Source organism: Alligator mississippiensis, chromosome 2 (genome assembly GCF_030867095.1).
Source record: "Alligator mississippiensis isolate rAllMis1 chromosome 2, rAllMis1, whole genome shotgun sequence".
NCBI lineage: Eukaryota > Metazoa > Chordata > Crocodylia > Alligatoridae > Alligator > Alligator mississippiensis.
The window spans coordinates 196,070,801-196,092,755 of record NC_081825.1 but is presented as its reverse complement, the minus strand read 5'-3'; the positions used below and the strand labels follow the sequence as shown (position 1 = coordinate 196,092,755).

Sequence of the window (21,955 nt, the reverse complement as noted above, 5' to 3'; positions counted from 1 at the left end):
AGGCAAATTCCCACTGATTTCAATGGAGGAAAACCTTCAAACCCAGGACTGAATCACCTAGTCAGTGTTCCTTAGCTGCCCAGGTCAGATAGTAATTCATATTTCTCTAAGGTTTCCGCTAATATAAACTGAAATATAATACTTCACACACCAATAACATCTTTTGGCTGAGGGTAACAGGGCACTCAAACCTCGCAACAGAACTGGACGGAAGGTCCCATTAACTATCATCTCTGTTTGACGCATGGTAAAACTGAGGTACAAAGAAGTTAAGAGATCTGTCCAAAATCACGAAGTGAGTAATGGTGAGACTAAAACGTAGGTCTCCCAATTCCCAGTCTTGTGCCTTAACCAGTAAGTCACTCTATGGAGCCATTTTACATAGGAATTTTGACCTATGGATTCGTTCTCCAAGTGGCACAAGCACTTAACATATACAACAAAACTTGTAGTTTTACATAAAACTCACCTTTCCATTTGTTAATGGTCAACCAGATTCTAAAGTAGGGAGAAAGTTTTCCTCAAGATTTAATCAAATTCCTCTTAATTACACCACTGACATAAAATAATTTAATGAACAGGAGCCTGGATGTAGGCTCACCAAATATGTACTTATCTAAAAAAAAGTATTTAGGTCCTCTACATAGTTAAATAGAACACAATAATTGAAATACTTTATAATGCATATTCCTTCAATGTATATGTACCTTATTTATTTACATACCAGACACCTTTTCTCCAAAAATTAGTGACCAAAAATTGGGGTGTATATCTTACACAAGGAAACTGATTCTGAGTATTTGATTAAAAGAAAAAAAAAATTTCTTCATTCTACCTTCCCAAGACAAAATACCTACCTTATTTGGTGGTGCACAGCATGCAAATAAATATGAGTATTTCTGAGTGTCAGCTACTGAGCTTTAGTTCATAGGAAAGTGAAATATTTTGAAATTCTGGTGAAAAAATGTGTAATTTTGCAAATCTTTTTTTTTTCTTCCTGTTTATCAGCTAGCTAAGATATGAAAGCAGTCAGTAAGACAACAAAGAAGTTTCTTTTAAGTGTCTACAGTTTAGGAAATCTAAAATGGGCTTTCATACATGCAGAAGCACATAGACAAAGTGCACCTTCCCTAAGTAGTGCATGGCAGAGGGTTGTGCTGACTAATACTGATTTGCTAGAGGTAAATTCACGCTGTGTCTCACACATACTCAGAATTTGCAGTTCAAGTGAAGGCCAAAATTAGATGCATGGGACAATGGAGAACAATTTTTTTCCCTAAAAACTGCAAAGGTGTCCTACATGGATACTTGATGAGAATTTGAGAATCAGCCCCTTCTATTAGTATCCAGTGCATGCTGTTCTCTTAAGTGTGGTATCCAAAATAGTCAGAAGAGGTATATTTTACTGGAAGGTACTCACTTCCATTTAAAAATGTGCAAAGTATTTTCTTAGCAAGACAGAAACCCATATAGATTTTAGGCCTTGCTAGTACAAAGGGATAGCAGAGGCGGACTCCTTCGGAGAGTTCCACTGGTTGCATCCAAACGAGCTTGGCCACGTGGTATGTGGTGGTGCAGACCCATCTGTGGTGCCACACACTGCACATTCAGGTGTTTCCCATGCTGCTACCTTGCAGTGCAGGGGTTGGGTTTTTTGACCCTGGGAGATCCCAGGGTCAAAATAAGCTGCATGGAAAAAAAGTGGGGCGGTACATCTGGAGGCAGTGTGCACTGCCCAAAACCGGAGCCTGGCCGGTTGGAGCCACACTCTGGCTGCCAGCCAAACTCCCAGGTGCAGGAGCGCTGTGGCTGAAGCTTGCCTGGCCCCCAGGACCTAAGGTAAGGCTGCTGGGGCTAGCATACCCCACCCGCAGTAACTTGCCATGTGCCAGAGTGGCACACCTTGTACCGCTGCTAGTTGTCCCTGGGGAATCAAATGTCTGTGCTTGTCTGGACGCAGCAAATTCAAGCCCGCTTTCTGATAACCTCAAATGTCACTGGCACTACTTGTGCCCATCAGCACTTCCCAGGATCAGGAAACAAGACTACCCCATCCTGTTAACGTAATCAGAAACTAAATTCATTGGTATTAATCTAGATTGTTACTTCTTCAGGGCAGGGATTGTCTCTTTCTATGTCTATGTATCTCTCTAGTTCAGTGGAGTCCCATCCTCATTGGGAAACCTGGACTCTTCCATAAAACAAATAATGGATAACAAACAAATATCACAAAAAACTGTTCAGATGCAGGAGAACATAGTGGAAATATTTAAGCAAACTTTTCTGTGCCAAAGGGTTAAACTGCTTACAAACTCCTCAGTTTGCAGTGAATGTACAGGGTAAGAGTCTCACCAAGAGCAGAATTGAGTCAACACCAAATGCTTCCCTAAATCTTACCCCCAATGTCTATGCTGGTTGAAGCTCTCCGCCATTTCACCCATCAAAAGCTAGTAATGGGCTAGGAGGATTGGATCCAGGGCTTTGGTTCAGTATTGTACAGAGAAAACTTGGCACTGTAATTTGGATCCACAATAAGACTGTAACAGGAAAGGGATATGCACGTGTACACATGCACGTGTGTGTGCGTGTGTATGTATGCATATCTCTTCCCTGTTCTGCTTGTAGACAAATATTTTACACTTTAATGTGACCTTTTAATTTAGCTTATCACTTTGTTCACACACACACATGCGCATGCACGCACACACACACATGTGCATGTGTATATCTATATCTCTATATCCCTGCCAAAGTCCACAGCAGAAGACAAAATCATCAATATTTAAAACAACATAAAATCAACCTCCAACCAAATAGTTATTGGAGCAAGTAGAGGAAGTATATGCCTTGATATTGTTTCTATTTTTGTACTGAAAAGACAAGGTTTAGTCTTTGTTAAATGTTGATAAGATGGTATTCCAGAAGCTACTAGTAGTAGCATTCTTGCATTAGCAATTTTAATGCAGAGACCTGTGCTACAGGGTATTTTGGGAGGAAGATTTTTTGAAAATATTTACTCATATCAAAATGTATTTTAATTGTGCAGGGTATGACTTAGTTTCTCAAGGCCTGTGAAGTCCCCAGATATTGAGCTTTGCTTCAAAAGATTCTGCCTACTTAATCAGATGACAAGATTTGGGGAGAAAAGGTTGAGCCATAATATCCTCATATATAGTAGTCTTTCACCCTGAAACATTGCAAAACACTTCACAAACTATAAAAATATGCAATGACTGAAACGATACAAATATGCATTCACCTCAAGGGCAGAAGCTGACAGTCAGGAGGATGAACAAAATATAGTGCTTTGCTTGTCAACAGTGAAGAGTCAAGACTTTGTATAAGGACAGCAGAGGAAATTCCTACAAAAAAAAAAGTGACACCACATTTCAATGAGATATTGGCACGTTACTCCCCTGGGCTCCTTTGACAATCTCAGTTTAAATGTTTATACAGAGCAGAAAGGTCTTAGCACTTAACCCTCACTCTATCATACCATACTACTCTAGTAGTCAGTCAATGGCTGTGGTGGTGCTCATGGCTGTAGTTGTCTCAAAAGTTTTCCCCTAATGTTTGCAATTTTACTTTCTTGACTGAGGTGCCCAGAATGATGAAAATCCTTGGATATATAAGGCATTCTTCTTCTGGTAAACAATGTCTCCCTTAACATTTTTGTCCCTTCAAAGTTTGGTATTATTCCTATATGGGTCTTTAAGTGTGATGTGTTTTTTTTTCCAGCGTAACTCAACGAACCTGGTATGCTAAAGACATGCAATACAACAGCATAGGCATAACAGCTAGGGTCTGTACCCTGGGTGGCAGCGCCAGCAGGGGTGGGCTGGCTGCAGCAGCTGTTTGCTCACCTCCTCTTAGTAGGCTCCTGGAGGTGGCATGACTAATTATGCTACTGTACGAGAGGATGTTCTTCTACCTGGATTTGCAGACAGAGGTAAAAAAGAGTCCTAAATGCCATTTCCTAAGACTATACAACTCACTAGAGATGGCCAGGATTAAAGCCCTAAATTCCAACATTTCCCAACATTCAGTGGGCGCATCTACACAAGACACTAACTGTGCGTAGCCTAATAACACTGTGCAGTAGCGTGCCGGGCAAAAACCATGCAAATACACTACTGCACAGTAGTAATAGGCTAATGTGCAATAAGCATCACTAAAAACCCAAGCACTGGCGTGACTGTGGAACAGCACAAGATACTGCGTATTGATTTAGTACTTGGCTAACCAAGTACTAAACTTAATGCACAGTAACTACGGCACATTAATGAATGTGTAGATGTGCCCAGTGTTTTCAAAGCCTAAGTCAGTCCAAGTTCTACAAAAGGGAAATCTACCTTTGCAATGGGCTGGACACAGACTCTAGTTATCACTAGAACTAGTAAGTAAACATTAGACATAGTCAGACATAAAAGCCATTTATTTGTTAAAATTCAGAGTCACATAATGGACAGCGGCTGAGAGAGAGGCAGGTGGTATAGAACTCACTGACAAATGCAGAGAATAAGGCACCCATTTGCTGTAGTCTTACATGAGCAAAGTGCTGAGTAATGAAAACTGCAAGAAATGGCTCGTTATCATCCACTGTAGGAACGGACAGTACATTCCTCTTAAATTAGGAGATAGTTTCTTATTTTACACTATAATAAGAAACTGGGGGGGGGTTGGCCAAAAAAACAAAGACAAAGGGAAAACTGTGATTTAAACAAAGTATCTGATAGTTGGACCCATCAAGCAAACAACTATAAAAACCAGGAGGCTTTTTTCCATTAACTTCACTGACATTTAAAAAGGGTTGCTGATTTTTTTTTATTTTTCATCCCTTTCCCTCCCCTACCTCCCAAAAAACAAAGCTGAGGCTTTCAAACAAAGCTGAATATCAAGATATAATAATCCCACAGCAAATACATTTGTCTGCTGAAATTTCTTTGCCCCCACTTTTGGAGACCTGAAGGCAAATGCACAGAATCAAACATATTTCTTTTATTAGTTGAAATCATACTGTCCAAATGGCACAACCTGTCTTCCTGGCCTGTCTCTTGAAGTTATAAAAGGACTGCAGGCTGTGAGACAAGCAGATTTGATCACATTTTCTCATTATATAATCTTTGGTTGTGCAATGTAGAGATGCTGTACAGGATAGGAAAAGGGTTTGTAATAAGCATAGTATAAAATGTGGCTGTTTCTTTTACATGTTATTCACATTTTTAATGTTCTTTTGATGAACTGTATATAAATCCTATTAGTTGTGTGTCAGTTTGGGGTACTATTTTTTGAATGGCACAAAGGAAGGGAGAGACTCAATCTCCATTACTCTTAAGGGGATTTATGCATTGCTCACAGTTAAAGTCTCTGCCTGGATGAAATTTGAAATGTTTAAAATACCAGAAAATCGTGTGCACAGAGCTTATGTTTTGGAACAAAATTTGCTTATATATTCCAGACCCATTAGAAAAGGTGAAACAGAAGAAAATGTTATTTTAAGCTAGTTGAATACCCTGCGTGTATCTATTTTGTATATAACGTACACAATATCTGCCTAGAAGCATGTTGCTCAGTAGCTGGCACTTTGACATTATAAAGTGACATACAATTTCAATAGGTTTCAAGCATTCTTACAAAGGGAAATAAATATGGAGATTGGTTGTCACCGAACGTTTGACAAAACTCAACCAGCAAAATTTAAAATCACAAAAGGTCAAACAGATTTAATATAATATTTGCACTTCCTTCCTCTGCCAAATGAACAACTGGTTTAAAATGATGCATCTCTGGGAAGAGACCTTTATCCAACTATGTATATCACTTGACACAAAATATGCATCTGAACTGCTACAGTGATAGAAGAATATAGTTTCCAACATCCAACATGCCAAACTGAGTTTAAAGTTGTGTTCTGCTGGTATTCAGGCTTACACTCATTTTCTGTAAGTCCAATACATTTATATTTGAGACAGAAATTAAAAGCATGAAGATGTTAAAACATGAAATGATTCCTTAAAATTCAAGTGACTTGTGCAACATTATTTTGTGCTTTCTACTTTTCTTTTTTCCCCTACTGTAATTACAATTCACCATGCCCCTTTACATAAATAGTAACAAATCAAGTTCAGTCCAGTACAGGCTTTCTACTCTCAGACTTGGCTTTGTACTACATGAGTTCCTTGCAAATTCAAAAAGTGCATCTTTTTTGGTGATCTTTCTTCTATGTTGGGTGATGTGAAGCTCAAAGTATTCAATGGAATAAATTAATCTTGAGGTATGATTACAGCCTCCAAATGCTTCTTAAATGTAAAAACAATTTTTTTTTCTTTTTTTGAGATAGCTTTCTGGATTTAGAAAAAGACACACCACTTCTAATGGTGCTACATGAGCCAAGGTACAGTACATCATGGCACATCTCCATAACATAACTGAGAATGTTAGAATGGACTTCTATTTACAGAAACTTGATGCCACTTCCAGAAAAATATATAAACAGAAAAAAACCCCAATATTTCCTGAATATCCTGAATTTTTAAAAGATTCACATAATTTTTCTCCACAACAATCCCATGGTCCTTCCAAAAATGTACTTTCCCTGGCCTTTTTAGCATGAACCCCAAATGTCACCAGCAAGTACTTGGAATCCTGTTTTCCCTTTGTGGCATACTGCTTCAGCTGTGTGAATACTTTACCACTCTTGTTTATTCACAAGCCAGTTTGCTGTCAAAGCTGGAGAGAGCAATGGCAAATGCTTGTAGTGCACACATTGGATAGTTGTAGTCCATGGTGAATACATCCTCAGCTACACGGCCAAACTGCATGACTATATAGTCAGCTGTAATAAAAGTCATAAAAATTGACAAAACGTTAACTTTTGCTACAGCCCCTCCTAAATAAATATGCGCTCAGTGCCATCCTGCAGCCCAAAAACTAAAGCAAAATGTGGCTCTGGAGCAAATAATGCAGCAGTAACTCATGGAAGCAGTTGAATTGACTGCAGTGGCTTCAGCTCATATGAGGGCAGCTGGAGTGAGGGCTCAAATACTGAGACTCAAGTGGGATTTCCTTTACAATATTACATGGATAACTAATGGGATCTTTAAAGAGAAACAACATAGCAGGCTGCTAGCAATTTGCCTATATAAGCATGAAATTCTCATCCCTATACTACTCCAACAGGTCCTTAGCATACCTTAGCGCAGCCCACAGCGCTGCTACAGCGCAACTGCGAGATCAAATTAGCTTCCACAGCAGTTTACAATCTAGAGGGTAGAAAGGTGTATTAAAGCTTCTCTTGCACTTCAGATGCTGCACTAACAGATCTGTAAGAAACTATCAGATCTCCATAGGAGTGTTTTGCCCTACTTTGCACCAATATAGACGAAGAAAAGACAGAGGAGCAGTGAACAAAGGCCCACAGTTAAAAACAAACAAACAAACAAATAAATGAATAAAGACTTACTGGCTTTTCCATGATTCACTTAGGTAATAAGGGTCTAGACAAAATCACTGACAGTTTGTAGACAAAACAAGTGATATGTCTAAGGTTCCAACTTGATGATCTGTACTTACGATCATTATCGTGAATAATTTGGAAGTTTTTCACTGAGGCTTGTGTGACTCGACCATGGAAATTTAAAACGTAAGACTGGGTGTCATCATTCCAGACTGGAGTCTTGTTGTGCAGTTCAATGACACTCTCTGTATTTTTGTTCTGCCATCTTGCGAGAAGCGTTTCATGTTCCTGTACATATCACATATACATACTGCTGTTTAGTACTCTCCGTGAGAAACCCAGTCTCAGAGAATTCCTTCAAATAACTATTATTATTGACAGACACTGGGACTTACATTTCGTGGCCTGATAGAAACTCTTTCATGGTCCATATTCATGCCTGGTATGATCACACTCATTTTGCGAGGGCCTTTGAAGCCCAAGACATTTGTTTCCTAAAAAATACATTAGAAAAATATTTGTAATGCTCGATACATGTTTGGCCTTGGGAACTACCTTCTTTGGCAAAGCAGCAGCACACAAAATTCATATGTTAAGTCACTCAAAAACTAGATGAATTTTCTGCATGCAGCAGGGCTGTAAAACACACTATCTTTGTTTTAAAGTTCTGGCAACAAAAAAATTGAAAGTGAACGGTTTGCAATATAAAGTCCTCTGTGACAAAGCTTCTAGAAGCGCTTACCGAGCACATTAATGCAGGTAAAAATTGATTGTTAAAGACGAATGTGAAATACCAAACTGCTTGAATACTGTTATGTACCACAGTAAAATTAGTTATAACTTCATACTCACTACATTCAGTCACATATTTTAATGAGAATAAAAGATGCAACAGCCACCCAGACTCATTTTAGTCTACAGCCAGCACAAAAGCAAAAGAGGAAGAGCTGCCAATGTAAGCATCTGTCAGTATTGCTTTGATTTGTAAAGTTCTCAGAAATGTCAGGCTTAGAAATGAAAATGCTAAAATAAACAAATATGCTATCATGAAATCAAAGGCAGGGACTGCAGGGAGAGAGAAAGCACACTGGCACCAATTAAATGCCCATGCAATGCATACCATACTAACTCAAATACAACACATAATACCCCTTTTCCCAAAATTTAGCTACTGAAAATTATGTTGCGTGTCTTAAGTGAGGAAATGTGGGAAGCAAAGAGCCTGATTCTGCAGGAGCCAAACTGCTCAGCCACTCTTTGAGCCAGGTGAGCAGCCAGCACTGCCTGCCAGGTCAGCTGAGGGCCCAGTCCTGCTGGAGCCGAATTGCCCAGGCCTTCCACATGAGCTGGGACAGCCTTCAGCTAATCTGGCAGGTACTGCTGGCTGCCCATTCAGCTCTGGTCCAGAAGAGGGGCCAGCTAGTTTGGCTCAGTCATCAGCACCTACCCTGTCTTGCAGCCAGAGGGTTAACAGAGCAGCCACGGATATTTCCTTCCATCCTACTGCAGCTGCCTGCATTTTCTTGCAAAAATACCATACATACTGGCATTTTCAAGGGTTGATTTTCTTTTTCTTCATTCTCCCTTTCAAAAATAAGTTGTCTTATTTGGTGACATGTTCTATGCTGGAAAATATGGGTAAGTTCTTCTAAAAAATGTAATTTTGCTATCTAATCAGGTTCTTATAAGTGTCCACTACTGCAGTACTCTCTCAATTACCACCAACCAGAAAGCCCAGGGTCCAGATTCTTCTCCACCCATCAAGTGTCTATGTGGACTTATCAAGTGTCTATGTGGACTTTATTCCACCTTGTTCATGTCCTTTAATATCCATTAATGCATCTACTTTTGTAACAAAAGTGGATCTTACCCTTAAGACTGAGTTACAAAAAAGCAGCAAAGAGGAAGATGACCAATCCTCCAGCTATTTGGGGATTTGAGCAGGCCAATGTTAATTTAATTGCATGACTGTGTGATTTTTGGGCTCTGGGGTAAAACTTGTCAGGACCCAATTACACAACTGCTGGCATCTGAACTTTTAAAGGTGCACTACACACCCCAGCATCAGGAACCAGTTTCCCAATATCATGCTGCACGGCATACCTTTCAACAGGCAAAGAGTGGCTATGTCCCAGCTGTGCCCCTGACTGGTAAGATGGGAGAGGAGGCAGCCCCCAAGTCCAGGACACAGCTACCTGCTGCTTGAGAATTATGCAGGGAGCAGTCTTCTATCTGGAATAACATGCTGCCATGTGGGGAGCATGAGATGGGGAACGGCTCCTTGATCTCAGGCTCCTTGCCACCTATATCTCAAATTAAAACAGGCTACACGCTTTAAAATTAAAACAGGCTACAAACAAGGCACAAAGATGATTCCCATTAAAGGTTTCATTGCACAATACATTTCTTGCATGTGTGGCATATAGCAATTTTTTCATGCAATTAACATGTTAATTGCATGACAAATATAACGTCTGCCAAGGGCCTTAGAACCCTTGTGTACCTAATAAATGGGATAGGCAAAGAGGTTTTATTTTCTTCTCTCTCTATCATCACCTTCTTCTGCCTTCCCTGAAAGGTAGGGTTGGCAAGCTAATCAATTTGACTGGTCAAATATTGTCAATTGACCACTGAATTTATTGTATATTTTTGACTGATGAAAGATTATGGCAATTTTACAAAAAACCCTACATTTTTTGTAGTTTTCTTGACAGAAATGTGATTTCTTAATAGTTTTTAACACATTTCTTAACAGAAAATTTGTGCTTTTTCTGTGTATTATTTGGACCCCTTGGCAATGTTTAACAATTTTTGACTGATATTTGACCAGTCAATTGATGAAACATTATTTGTTCAGTCAAATGCCCAACCCTACTGAAAGAACTGTAAGAAAGATGTTGGCCTAGCACTCCGTGTTGGCATATCACTGCTCCCATCTATGTCAATGGCAAGTGATACCTTAAGATCAAATGTTGGGCACACCTAATAATCCTACCCCACATATGTGTTTTTTTCCTTAGGTAATAAGCAAAATGAAGTCTATCTATGGGAGAGGAAGTGTTTTGGTCATGCCACCATACTAGAGGGGGGAAAAATTCCTTCCAAAGGCACTCCCCCCAGAGAGCTATGTTGGAGTATTGGAGTCACTTGGAAGAGGCATGATTTTCTGACCATAACCCAAAAACATGTAAGATGTGTCTAATTGGGCATAACAAACTATGGCATGCCCTATCATTAGATATTTTTGACAGTTTAGCATACAATTTCCTTGTGCAGATAACGTCTATGTCATTCTCTAAACCTCCGAGTATTGCTATAAACAGTCCATGGAATTTGGCCTACAATTTCAGCAGGCCTTCAAAAATGTTTCAGCTATGCAGGATGACTCCCATTGAAATCCTGTACAGAAGCAGTTGAGAGTTATGTCTCCAAGAAAACATTTAGTCATGGAAAACTTTTTAATTATTTAAAATATGTATGACATTGTCTTTGCCAGACAACCAATGGCATCTTTGCAACTGCCAATTTACACCCAATATTTAAACTGAGACCCAAATTACAGTTATTGTTTGACAGCATATGTGAGCAAGAGAGAACTTAAATAACAGTGCAAGAGCCAACTTTTGAGAAGAAACTTATGCTTATTTCACTAACTATTGACAGTTGTAGTTCTCTTGAGCATTTCTCAGCAAGTTGCAGTTGCTTTATATGCAAACCATTGAGACATTGCTTTGGTTAGAGACTTTGTTAAAGCTCTCAGTTAATACCCATTCTTTATCATTTCACTCCTAACAAGCAGTATTATCTCTCTAAAATTTCAGATATATATTCTTTAGAATTAGTTATAAAAAATTAAATTAATGTGTCTGCTAAATGGAACGGGAATAGAAGGGGAGGAATGAATTGATTTTACAGGGTAAATTATACCAGTCAATGATTACACCATTAAAGGATTTATGAAAGTGTTTATCAATTGGATGTCATCATTTTGCCAAAAATCAAGTTGCCACATGAAAATTCTGTCCTACATAAATACAGCATATATGAATACAGAAAACAGGGAGGCAAAAGGAGCTTAAATAAAGCCAGAACAAGCTTCACCTAAACTGAATTTTCCTTATCTGTTCTATCACTACCACACTCACCCCCCACAAACGCACACAATTTTTGCAAATGTTTTCCGCATATTAAATATTTTCTTGTGTAAATGCAGGGCTGTGGACAACAATACCTGGGGAACTTGGTAAAATTTTGATTTCACACCAGTGTAACTCAATGCTTTAACACAATGCTGATTTGTACTGGTGCACAGGAGCTAAAATTTAGAATCTGAGCCAGGCACTCAGTTTGCACAGATTACTATAGCTTCATTGACTAGTACAGAGCTATCATGATTTTCACCAGGTGAGCATATGGCCTCCTCTGTGTGACAGATAATCTGTCCTTTGCCCAACTACTAAACTGCTCCTGGGAGATACTGTAATGGTGACTCACATACAGGAACTCGTTTTTACCCCTGGTTTTAAAACACAATATATATTAATTAAATCACAAGTACTGCATTGTAATAACAACCATCATAAAATCCACTTACTACACGCCCTAGATGCTTGCATACAAACTCTAATTTGGGAAACAGGCAGTATCTACTAGATTTTCATGGTTTCACTCTCTTCCTTTCTGGACATTAGCCACACAACAGTGACTTCCTCACATATACTGTGTAGAATAAGATTTGTTTTTGATTTACATACAAAGCCCAAACTTTCCCTAAAATTAACATGAAGTTATAGTAGCTACTTCTCTGTACAAGGGATTCAGGGCCTAAGGAATGCTCTCTTGGCGAGAGTCTTTTCATTGAACAAGGCTGGATAAAACCATTTCTTATTAACTCTGCTATCAGTTTGCAGAATCTGCTGCAGACTAAACTATGTGCTACAACCTGTGTGCTACTGCCTTGCAGCAAAGAATATAGCTAATGACACACCCTAAGTCTCATTCTTGTCGTACTTCAGATTCAGTTTCAAAAGCACAGCTATTCTGAAATTGGCCATTGGGTGCTGCTGCAGATTTATTAATCAAGTATTCTGCCATCATGCTATGGTTCTCTTTGATGAGAATACAACTGCCTAAGCGTGCTCAGATAAACTCAGTCCTTGCTTTTACTTTAGCCCTGGGCCCTACCCTGGTGAGGAGCTTCACAACGGATTTCAGCACATTTACCCCACAATTAACAAGCTGTTGCCAGCTTTTGACTTCATTTGTATAACAAGACCTGCAGAGATGATTCAGTACAAATGTCTCCAGATGGGTACTTGATCGGATGAGCCTAGAGGGAGCTGAGTGCACAGGGGTGCTTTTGACATCTTAGACCAGATGTTGATTCCATGTTTTGCATAAGACTGAAATGAAAAATGTTACTTCAGGAAAAAGACATTTGGGGAACATGCTGTGTGGTGTTTTACTATCCTGCATTTATGCCGCAGCTGCTATTGACGATCTTCATTTTAACAGGCATGGTCATTAATAAATAAAAACAAAATTTCCTTTTGCCCTGGGTTAAATAGAACACTTGCAGATCTACACATTCTTTCTGAATACAGAAAGATCAACTGAACAACATTTTTTCTTGTATACTTAAATACACTAGTCCAGATATAGGCATGTGAGGAATGTGTCAATTTGTTTAAGCCCCATTCTCCAGAATCATATCCACTACTTGAATTCAATTGCACTAGTTTTACACATATGGAAGATAACTCCGAAGTCTACAGTGCAGCATTCATGGGCTTAATGATGATGTTTAAATAGCCTGTGATTTTATGTAAATGGTGCAATGTCTCAATTTGAATATTTTAAAACTATACTTTGCCTTGTGTCTATGCCGCATTTTTTGAAGCTTTATAAAGCATTCTACCCTTCTCCCCCCCTATCCCACCATATAAGAACTCTGAGGTCATCTGACCAGAGGTAAGATTAAGACATCAGGCAACTTGACTGGAGATGTGGCATGCATGTGCAGAAAGTATCTTTCCTTTGTTTCCTCATGGCTTCCCTGAGAGGCAGTTTGAAACTGGGAGATGGAATAGCTCAGAGATTACAGGCAACCCCTGCTTAGCACTCTTAACTGGCTCCTGAAAAACCAAGCGTTAAGCAAAATGAGCGTTAAGTGAAACCAAAAGTATCTGACAATCAAAGATGGTGACCGCAAGTGTTTTTAATGACCCAAGATGGCGACCATGAGTGTAATAATGAAACTCACTGAGCACTGAGTGAAATCAGGTATCAATTTAAAATGAGTGTTATAGAGAAATAGCACTAAACAAAAGAGCATTAAACAGGGGTAGCCTGTATATGCTATCTTGTACCAGTTTAATGTAATGGAGAGAATTATTTTGAAAACTAATTTCCTTTTCTTGCATATTTTGCCTATGAGCAGTACTTACATAACAAATAGCAGCTAGCTCCTGACGCAGGTTACTTGCTTCTAGGCTTGATGTTGTTTTCATTGGATTTACGCCACTGTCATATACTGTAAACTTAGTTCCCATAAGATTTGATCTATCAAAAAACCAGGAAGACATATTACCTTTGTCAACAGCAGAGTCCAACCTATCTAATTCATTATCATATCAAAGTCTCAAATGGTCATAAAACCATGAAAAAACAGACATATTAACTGCAAGTAAAGAGGTAATCTGAATTTCCAAATCATCATGTACTCTTGGGACAGAGGTGCTGAGTATGCCGGGTCCCAACAGCCTTGGCCCACCTCGAGAAGAGGGTTGTCACCTGAAATGTGTAAAACTTTCCATGTATCCATCATCTTAGGCTCCTCCCAGAAAAAATAAAAGTTGGTGACTATGCCTTGGGAGGTAAGCTATAGCAAAAAAAGTGTGGTATAGTGAAGGTCCATATTATCACACTAAGCTTGCAGAACTGTCATGACGTCTCTTAATCAAAGTACAAGAGCACAATAAAAACTCATCAAATATAATAAAGCCATAGTTACTTTTTTTAGCCACTAGTGCTATCAGACAACAACTTTCATATATAGACATACATTTTCTATATATATTTGCATATACGTGAAAAGATTTTAACAACATTAATTTCCCTCCTTTTTTCTTTAAATGGAGGTCATAAAATGTGCGTGGCAATAAACTTTGAACTTATCATCATATTATTCTGTACGTGTTTTGTGATGCTCTTAGACACTTGGGTTCTAAGCACAAAACACTTACAGAAACTTGGGTTCTGGTGTGCTAAGTACCGTACAAGCATATAATATGGTCACTGTGCCAAGGAACTTACAGTCTGAGTGTCAGATGTGGGGGGAGTGGAGAAGAAAAGTATATATACTTCCTCTTATAAATAACACTACTTAGTATCTTTACAAAAGGGAAAAAGACAAGAAAACTCAAAAGTGTGTAAGGGCGGACTTTCAAAAGCATTTAAATCAGTAGGAATCAAACCTTTACCCTGCTTAGGCATTTTTGAAAATCCTGTTAGGCCAGTGGTTCTGAACCTCATTATACTCAAGACTCCCTTTAGAAAATGCTATGGATTTATCTTAGGAATAATGTGTAGGTGATTGCACATTTAATGCTAATATTGAGAGGCACCTCATGGCACTTTTAAAAGGTTCTTGCAACAGCCCATGGTCCCGTGGCACCCTGATTGAGAATTAATGCATTAGGCATTTCTATACATTATTAGACGCTAAAATTCCTTTGACACTCTGGCCCTCAGTGCCTAAAATCACCTTTGAACACAGGTCTTATGTTGCTAAGTCACTAACATAAATTGAAAATGTTATGCACAGACTGGAGTCACATGGTACACCAAGACTGTAATTAGGAGGTTTAAGTAATTTGTAGGAAATTTAGTTTCAGATAAACTGACTATTCTGCTAAGAAAATAAATTTCATCTTCTGGCCACGTATTTTGGGTGCTTATATGTTTACCTTAGTTTTCCAATGAAACTCTCTCCACCACGAGACAGGTCAGTTGGGTCTATGGAGATGAGGTAATTAGAGGTTTTGCTCTTCTTTCGTTTTCTTCCAGCTAATAGAAATACCTAAGGAAGTCATAAAATGTCACATTCTGGAATATCAAAGACAGCCTGACCCACACCACTCTGTCCCCAGTAAAAGAAACCATGGGCAATGCTTCTGTGGTTCACCATTGTCAGCAAAGATACAGAAGGTCACCAGAGGATTAGCAAAAATGGGTAAAAACCAGAAAGGGACACTGACTGCTCAGCTCCTCAATCCATTATTTATGGCTTAAATAATTAAACCCAGTACACTTTGTTAAATGTTTAATTCTAGCTTGTACTGGTTTCTCCAAGGGAACTGAAAACAGATGCCCTTCAGGTCATACAGGGCAAAGAACCCAATTGTTAACTATTATGTTAAGCTGCCAAGAAAGGACTTTTTTATGGCCGCGTAGTAAGATAAAGAAGAGGAAAGTAAATGGATTGTGGTGATAACATTGTTTAGTTTGATTTACACTGCATAGGACCAAGCTTTTAGTCAAAGGAGGTCTATAATTATACTTTCTGGGTACAAGTCCTGAAAGCACATTTTATCATATTAAATTCAGGTGCAACTGGTATGCCATTTAAATATATTCTATGACCTTTTTACCGTCCTCCCTTTCCAAGTGGAGGTAATAAGTGGGGTACATTCCTCGATCCATTCCCTTCTTGTCTCTTGTGATTCGGCATTTGACTGTGATGCCCTGAGGAGCGGGTCTGACAGCAAATTCTTCCAGATCATCGACATCTATGACAGCTTCATTTGTGGAAGGGCTGGGTGCTGAGGCTGCTTCCTGAAAGAGTAACAGCGTTTACCCTGAGGTTTCCTCATGTTTCCTTCACAGTTACAAAAGGAAGACGGAAAATAGGAAAAAAAAGGTTAAAAAAAAAAAACGCAAAAAAAGAAAGAAAAAAACAATAGAAGTCACTTCAAACAAAAACAGGCCACACTGTCTCCTGCCCAGCCACAAATGGGTGGGATTTGAATACAGCTGCTCAGATAGAAATCTCCACTTGTTTCATGGGTGAGAGCTCGCAGCTCATGTGAAGCTCATGCAGAAGGCTTTAATGCCAGCTGTGCCCGTATAGAGGATCAATTAGGAAAAAGAGTAGCTCAGTGATTCTTAATCAGAGAGCAATGACACCCTGGGGTGCTAGGAGATTCTTTGAAGGGGACCATGAAGTGTGAGGAGAAAAGTGAGGTGTGAGAAGATAAGCAGGTAAAGGCAGGCTCGTCCCTGCCTAGCCCGTACCTCACCCCACTGCGTAGCCCCTCTCAAGCACTGTAATATGTAAATTAGATTTTAAAATCAATTTACAAAAGTTATGGAGAGATGCCTGGTCTCCAGTGAGGGATAATTTGAGTCCAAAAATGTTGGGAATCACTAGAGTAGATGCAACTGGAGATTCAGGCCAGGTACAGATATTCAGAAAGCCCGAGGAGGAATCAGTCTAAGTTATGTGTGGTGTTCTGCAAGCGGTGTAATTTAGACCCATAGCAAACAGAACACACATTCGCCCTGTGGTGGTGGGGGAAGCAAATCCTAGACTGGGTTCTGCCATTTTTAAACCAGTCTGTGTGAGCCAAACTTCTGTTCTGTTACCAGTTTCTGATCACTTATCCCAGTAAAAGTGTAATGTCTGTACCTGGCCTTGGAGTCATAACCAGCACTAAACAAACTCCAATTCAAATCCCTAGATCCAAACTCCCTCCGGTTTGTATTTGATGATAGTGGATGTTTTTAGTTTGGTGAAAGGAAAAGGGAATTCTGTACAGGCATGGAATACACTGGAGGAAAGGCTGGGAATGCCAGCAGAGACATGAGAATACTCTACCCATTGCTCATCAAAGAACAGAGAGCAGAAAGCAGTTTCAGCAACCGTCAGAAGTGTCTGAGGGTTTGGCCAATGTTTTTGATTTATAAGGTGTAAACTTTTTAAACTTGTAACTTACCTTGGCGTACCAATAACAGGAGCAGTGACAAGTACAGAGCAAGAAAACAATACAGCCATCTATCTATCTATCAAATTGTATATGCTACTGCATACATAATTATGTTCCCCCCATGGTACACAAACAATATTTTTAATTAAATGGATGAACTAGAAATTCTATCTATCTATCTATCTATCTATCTATCTATCTATCTATCTATCTATCTATCTTCGAACAATTTGATATTTACCTATTTTTCTGCCTCTTCATTCAAGTTCAGCAATATTAGCTATATTTCTATTTCTGAAAATACCTGACTTGACTTGTCAATTAAATTAGCTCTTACTTTTAGGCTGAACCTTTTTATCCATTCCTATTTCTTGCTTTCAGAAGCCCCTTTCTCATTCATCCTTTTCTTGTAACTTCTATAAGCCCTGTGATGCACTGCATCAAATCATCCTCAAGAGGCTTTTGTCCATGTTAGCAACCCTGGCTTTCTGACCTGGAAACCAGGCCATCCCTATTAATCAATAGGTAACACTGCTACTGCATCACAGTCTCCTCACCTTGTTCGATTTTTTGCTTGTTGCAGAACCAGGCCGGGTGTTACTGTTTAACTGGGAGGAACTTGAACTGTCTTCATCCTCTTCATCTTCTTCTTCATCAAAATTCATGCTGCTGGAAATACCTAAGGAGCAAGGAGCCAAATCTATATAAAACAGAAATGTATTAAAACTGTCTGCTCAAGTACACAGTACAAACTGTTGTTATGTATGCAATTGCTGCAGGCAGAGGCAGGACCCCAGCATTCTAGACACTTTACCAACACATGGTATGAGACACAATCTGGCATAAGCAGCTGTCAGTTTAAATACACAAAACGCAAAGTCATGGATAGAAACGAAGTATCATTATCTGTTCTAGAGAGATGACGTGATTTACCCAAGGTCATACAAGAAGCCAGGAATTTAGTCCATATCTCTCAAGTCCAATCTCATGTCTTAAACATGCCATACATCCCTACTTTTGCAACTGGACCTGTGTGCAGCTCCTTTCAACTACATGCAAACCTTAAAAACCACTGTACATATTAGATATATAATATGTGTATGTATTACATACATTATGTATAATATGTCCATATATTATATATATGTGTGAGTGTGTGTATACACACATACATATACAATTATACATATATATATCTGCACACTATGTCTGCAGAGATGACATTATTATATTATATAAGTAAATGATGACCTCTATAAAATCAGGCTCTGTAGTCATGCATGTTTGCTTTTGGCAAAAATAAAGAAATAAGCCCAGGACAGAGGGGTTCCTTCTTAGCATTTATGTATGTCATGTTATTAGTTTTAATTAGTTCTGGGACAGCCCAACCACCAGACCAATGAGATTATGGAACTTGAAGACCAAGTTAGGCTTGGAAGCAGGAGGTATTGCTAAGCAGTTGCTGGGAAGTCTACCAGACTTAGTTTTCCAAGAGTTTTATGAAGGTGAAGCTGTTTTTCTCTTTTGGTCCAAGGCATAAGTTACAGTTGTTAGATAGATGACAATGTGCTGTATTTTTTTCCTCCCTAGTTTTGATTCAGACTTTCCAGTATTGTTAAATCAAATACAGAAGCATAAATAGGACAAATGGTAACTTAAGTCCTTGTAGCTGAGAAGTAGGGGCAAAGTGAACTTTTTCCTTTTGTACTTACCTGGAGCATGATCCAGGGCCACAAGACTGGATTGGGATGTGGAAGTGGACCAGGATGTATTTGCATGGGGATCTGGGAAAGGAAAAAATCCATGGGCTTCATTCTGCAAACCCATAATCTTGAATAATTCTTACGTGTCAACAGGATTCATTATGTGAGTAAGGGCTTGCTGGATGGGGCCACATCTATGCTGCCATAACTTTCAACTAGTTTTATAAAGAAAGAAATGGCACACTTTGAAAAAAAAAATGACTTACATCAGCTGAAGCCTGTTGTCACTTCCCTCTTAGTATTTTGAATTAAATCAGGAGGAGCTGAATTGTGAAACTAAGGTTCCAGAATGCATTATTCATGCCAAATTGCTGGGTTGTAAAACTTTCTGAACATTTTGTGCATGTCCTTCACAGTGAGTCTTTGGCCAACTTCTGAGATTTGGCATGCACAGATGTAATTTATAGATGCACACTAATTTGATGGGAATATTTCTCTTAAGAGAGAATGTTTATTACACTTAAAAAATACTTATTTTACAACAGTCAAAGACTGAACTGAACGAAACCAAACCAATCCAAACCAAACCAAAACCAAACCAAACAGACATATACTACAAGCTGAACAACTCCTGGCAATTTTCTTGCATTTGAATTTTGACACACAGTAATATGGCATGCCAGAGTCTTTTTAATGTATTTACTTTCTTTATTTTATTGTGACATTATTGTAAATGCCTTTAGTTAATGTTGACGCCAGGGTTAAGTTGGACAAAGAAATAATGCACAGAGATAAAAGTGGGTGTATATGGCTGAAGTATTCCTGAAAAATACTAAACAATGTGTAAGGATGTACAACAGGTGTGGTTCCCTCAACCCACTGGTTCAACTCCCCTGCTTGGAAAACAAACAATACAAGATGGAGTCAAAGAGCCTCCAACACTATGCTGTATGTAGGGGAACCAAAGTGACTACTCAAAAGCTTGAAGATCTAGACCCATTACCTTTCACCATTCATGAACAGGGACTGACCCACGCAGAGTATTGTTAACGGGCCTTCTTTGATTCCTATTACAAACATTAAAAACTACTTAACATGACCCAATTTTTCAAATGCTGGCATCCAAATTATATCACAGCTTTATGTGTTCAGAACACTTTCCACATCCCAAATTGGTGATTGTTCATAAAAGCATGTATTGAAATACATTAAAAACACATAAGCATAAAGAATTGTATTCTGTATTTATATCTATTGTACACTCTTCAAATTTTGCTGGTGTAATTTGTGCCACTATCTGAGAAGCTGGCTCTGAGCATCTTCTATAAGGAGTGATTTAAATAACTCCTGTTTCAGTTTTGTTCTCAGAGAACAAAATCTACTGCTGTCCTAAATCTCAAAATAGCTGCAAATTTATTTCTACCCAGCAGTGAAGAGTTAAGACTTTTCAGACTACTACATTCCAAATTGTTCCAATGACATTAATGAATCTGGCAAGGGAAAGAACAAAGGTGTTAGCTTTCCAGATCTTTTTTTTTCCTACAACAGGAGGAAGCGTGTCTTTGTTCAAGTGACTCACTCGCCAAGAAGGAATTCTATACATTACGGCTGCTGAAATCAAATGGCAGAATATTTCCCCTAGGAAGAGAATGATTCTAGTTCTGGCACCTTGTGGAATATGGGGAAATCAAATATAACATTTGGCATTTTCTTACAAGGAGATTATTCTCTATACACTAATGTATTCTAAAACCTATCATATCATAATTGAAACAGACTTGCTTGATGCTCTCTGGGGAGCAGATATGCATCTGTTAATAGGGGACTCTTGCCACACAGTTATGTCAAACAGCAGACGGGTTCAAATCAGGGCCAAGCAATTTTAGCAACAATCAACATAGCTTTTTCCTTCCAGGCCCATCCATCAGCATTCCCTTAAGCACGCCTTTCCCCTACCCAAACTTGTACAGAATGAAGATGGTATGTGAATAACTGTTCTCAAAATACCCATAGCAGTATGGTTCTGTAAACCCATGGTGACATGGCAACAAAGGTGTCCTGGAAGCAATGCAAAAGCACTGGGCCTCTACATGAAAGCTCCAACCCTAAATAAATGTTGTCAGGGATTTAGGGACACCCATGGGTTGGAAAATCTGTCTGCAAAGCTGCTAACTCACTCCACAGCGCATCATACCGCCCCTCTAACAGGTATACACCATGGAACCTCCATTTGTTGAGACCCTTCCTAATACCCTCCTTAGCACATTGCACTAGATAGCACAAGAGTCACTAAACCCCAGAGCACCCTCATTCAAATACATACCCTCACACAAACTGGTACCGTGCCCCAAGTGTGCCTGTTTGAGCAGGGTTACTATTCTGATCAAGAGTACATTCAGAACACATGAGAAATACATTTAAGTTTACAATTCAGACACCACCCTAAAATCAAAGTAGGAAAATTCACCCAGGTTTGGTGAAAGCAAAAATGCATTTTATACACTTATTTTACCCTGGAAGACAAAAGAAAATAGACTACCCTCCAAAAATAACATCCTTTGGTTTGACCAAACTGAAAAGTCTACTAATAATTTTTACAATAACCAGCTTTAGTGAGTCACATACTGGGAAAATAAATATTCTGAGCCTCACTTTAAGTGACAATTACCACATGGGTCAGAACTTGTTAGTCATCTTGATGTCCTCTGGATCAAAATACTCAGGAAATTTCACATTTGGAGAAAACCTGCTCATTGCAGGCAGAGTTGTTCATAGCTGCAGTGTGAAGCTTTTGAGAAAATGAATCTCAG

General features: G+C 38.9%; 1 protein-coding gene across 4 annotated transcripts in view; it reads right to left on the bottom strand.

Annotated features, from left to right (window-relative positions):
* Window positions 1–4,417: 4,417 nt before the first annotated feature.
* The window catches only part of TUB (TUB bipartite transcription factor), a 122,806-nt gene continuing 105,268 nt past the window's right edge, over window positions 4,418–21,955 (bottom strand). For 2 of the 4 annotated variants that reach the window (XM_019477110.2, XM_059722649.1), the window contains 8 exons: window positions 19,155–19,226; window positions 18,000–18,121; window positions 16,100–16,291; window positions 15,424–15,536; window positions 13,903–14,017; window positions 7,852–7,950; window positions 7,573–7,744; window positions 4,418–6,835 (listed from right to left, as the gene is read on the bottom strand). In XM_019477110.2, the coding sequence (XP_019332655.1) occupies window positions 6,702–6,835; window positions 7,573–7,744; window positions 7,852–7,950; window positions 13,903–14,017; window positions 15,424–15,536; window positions 16,100–16,291; window positions 18,000–18,121; window positions 19,155–19,226 (1,019 nt within the window). In that variant the 3' untranslated portion in view covers window positions 4,418–6,701. The remainder of the gene's footprint in view (window positions 6,836–7,572; window positions 7,745–7,851; window positions 7,951–13,902; window positions 14,018–15,423; window positions 15,537–16,099; window positions 16,292–17,999; window positions 18,122–19,154; window positions 19,227–21,955) is intronic. The other 2 variants (XM_059722648.1, XM_059722650.1) reach the window with 1 other exon arrangement.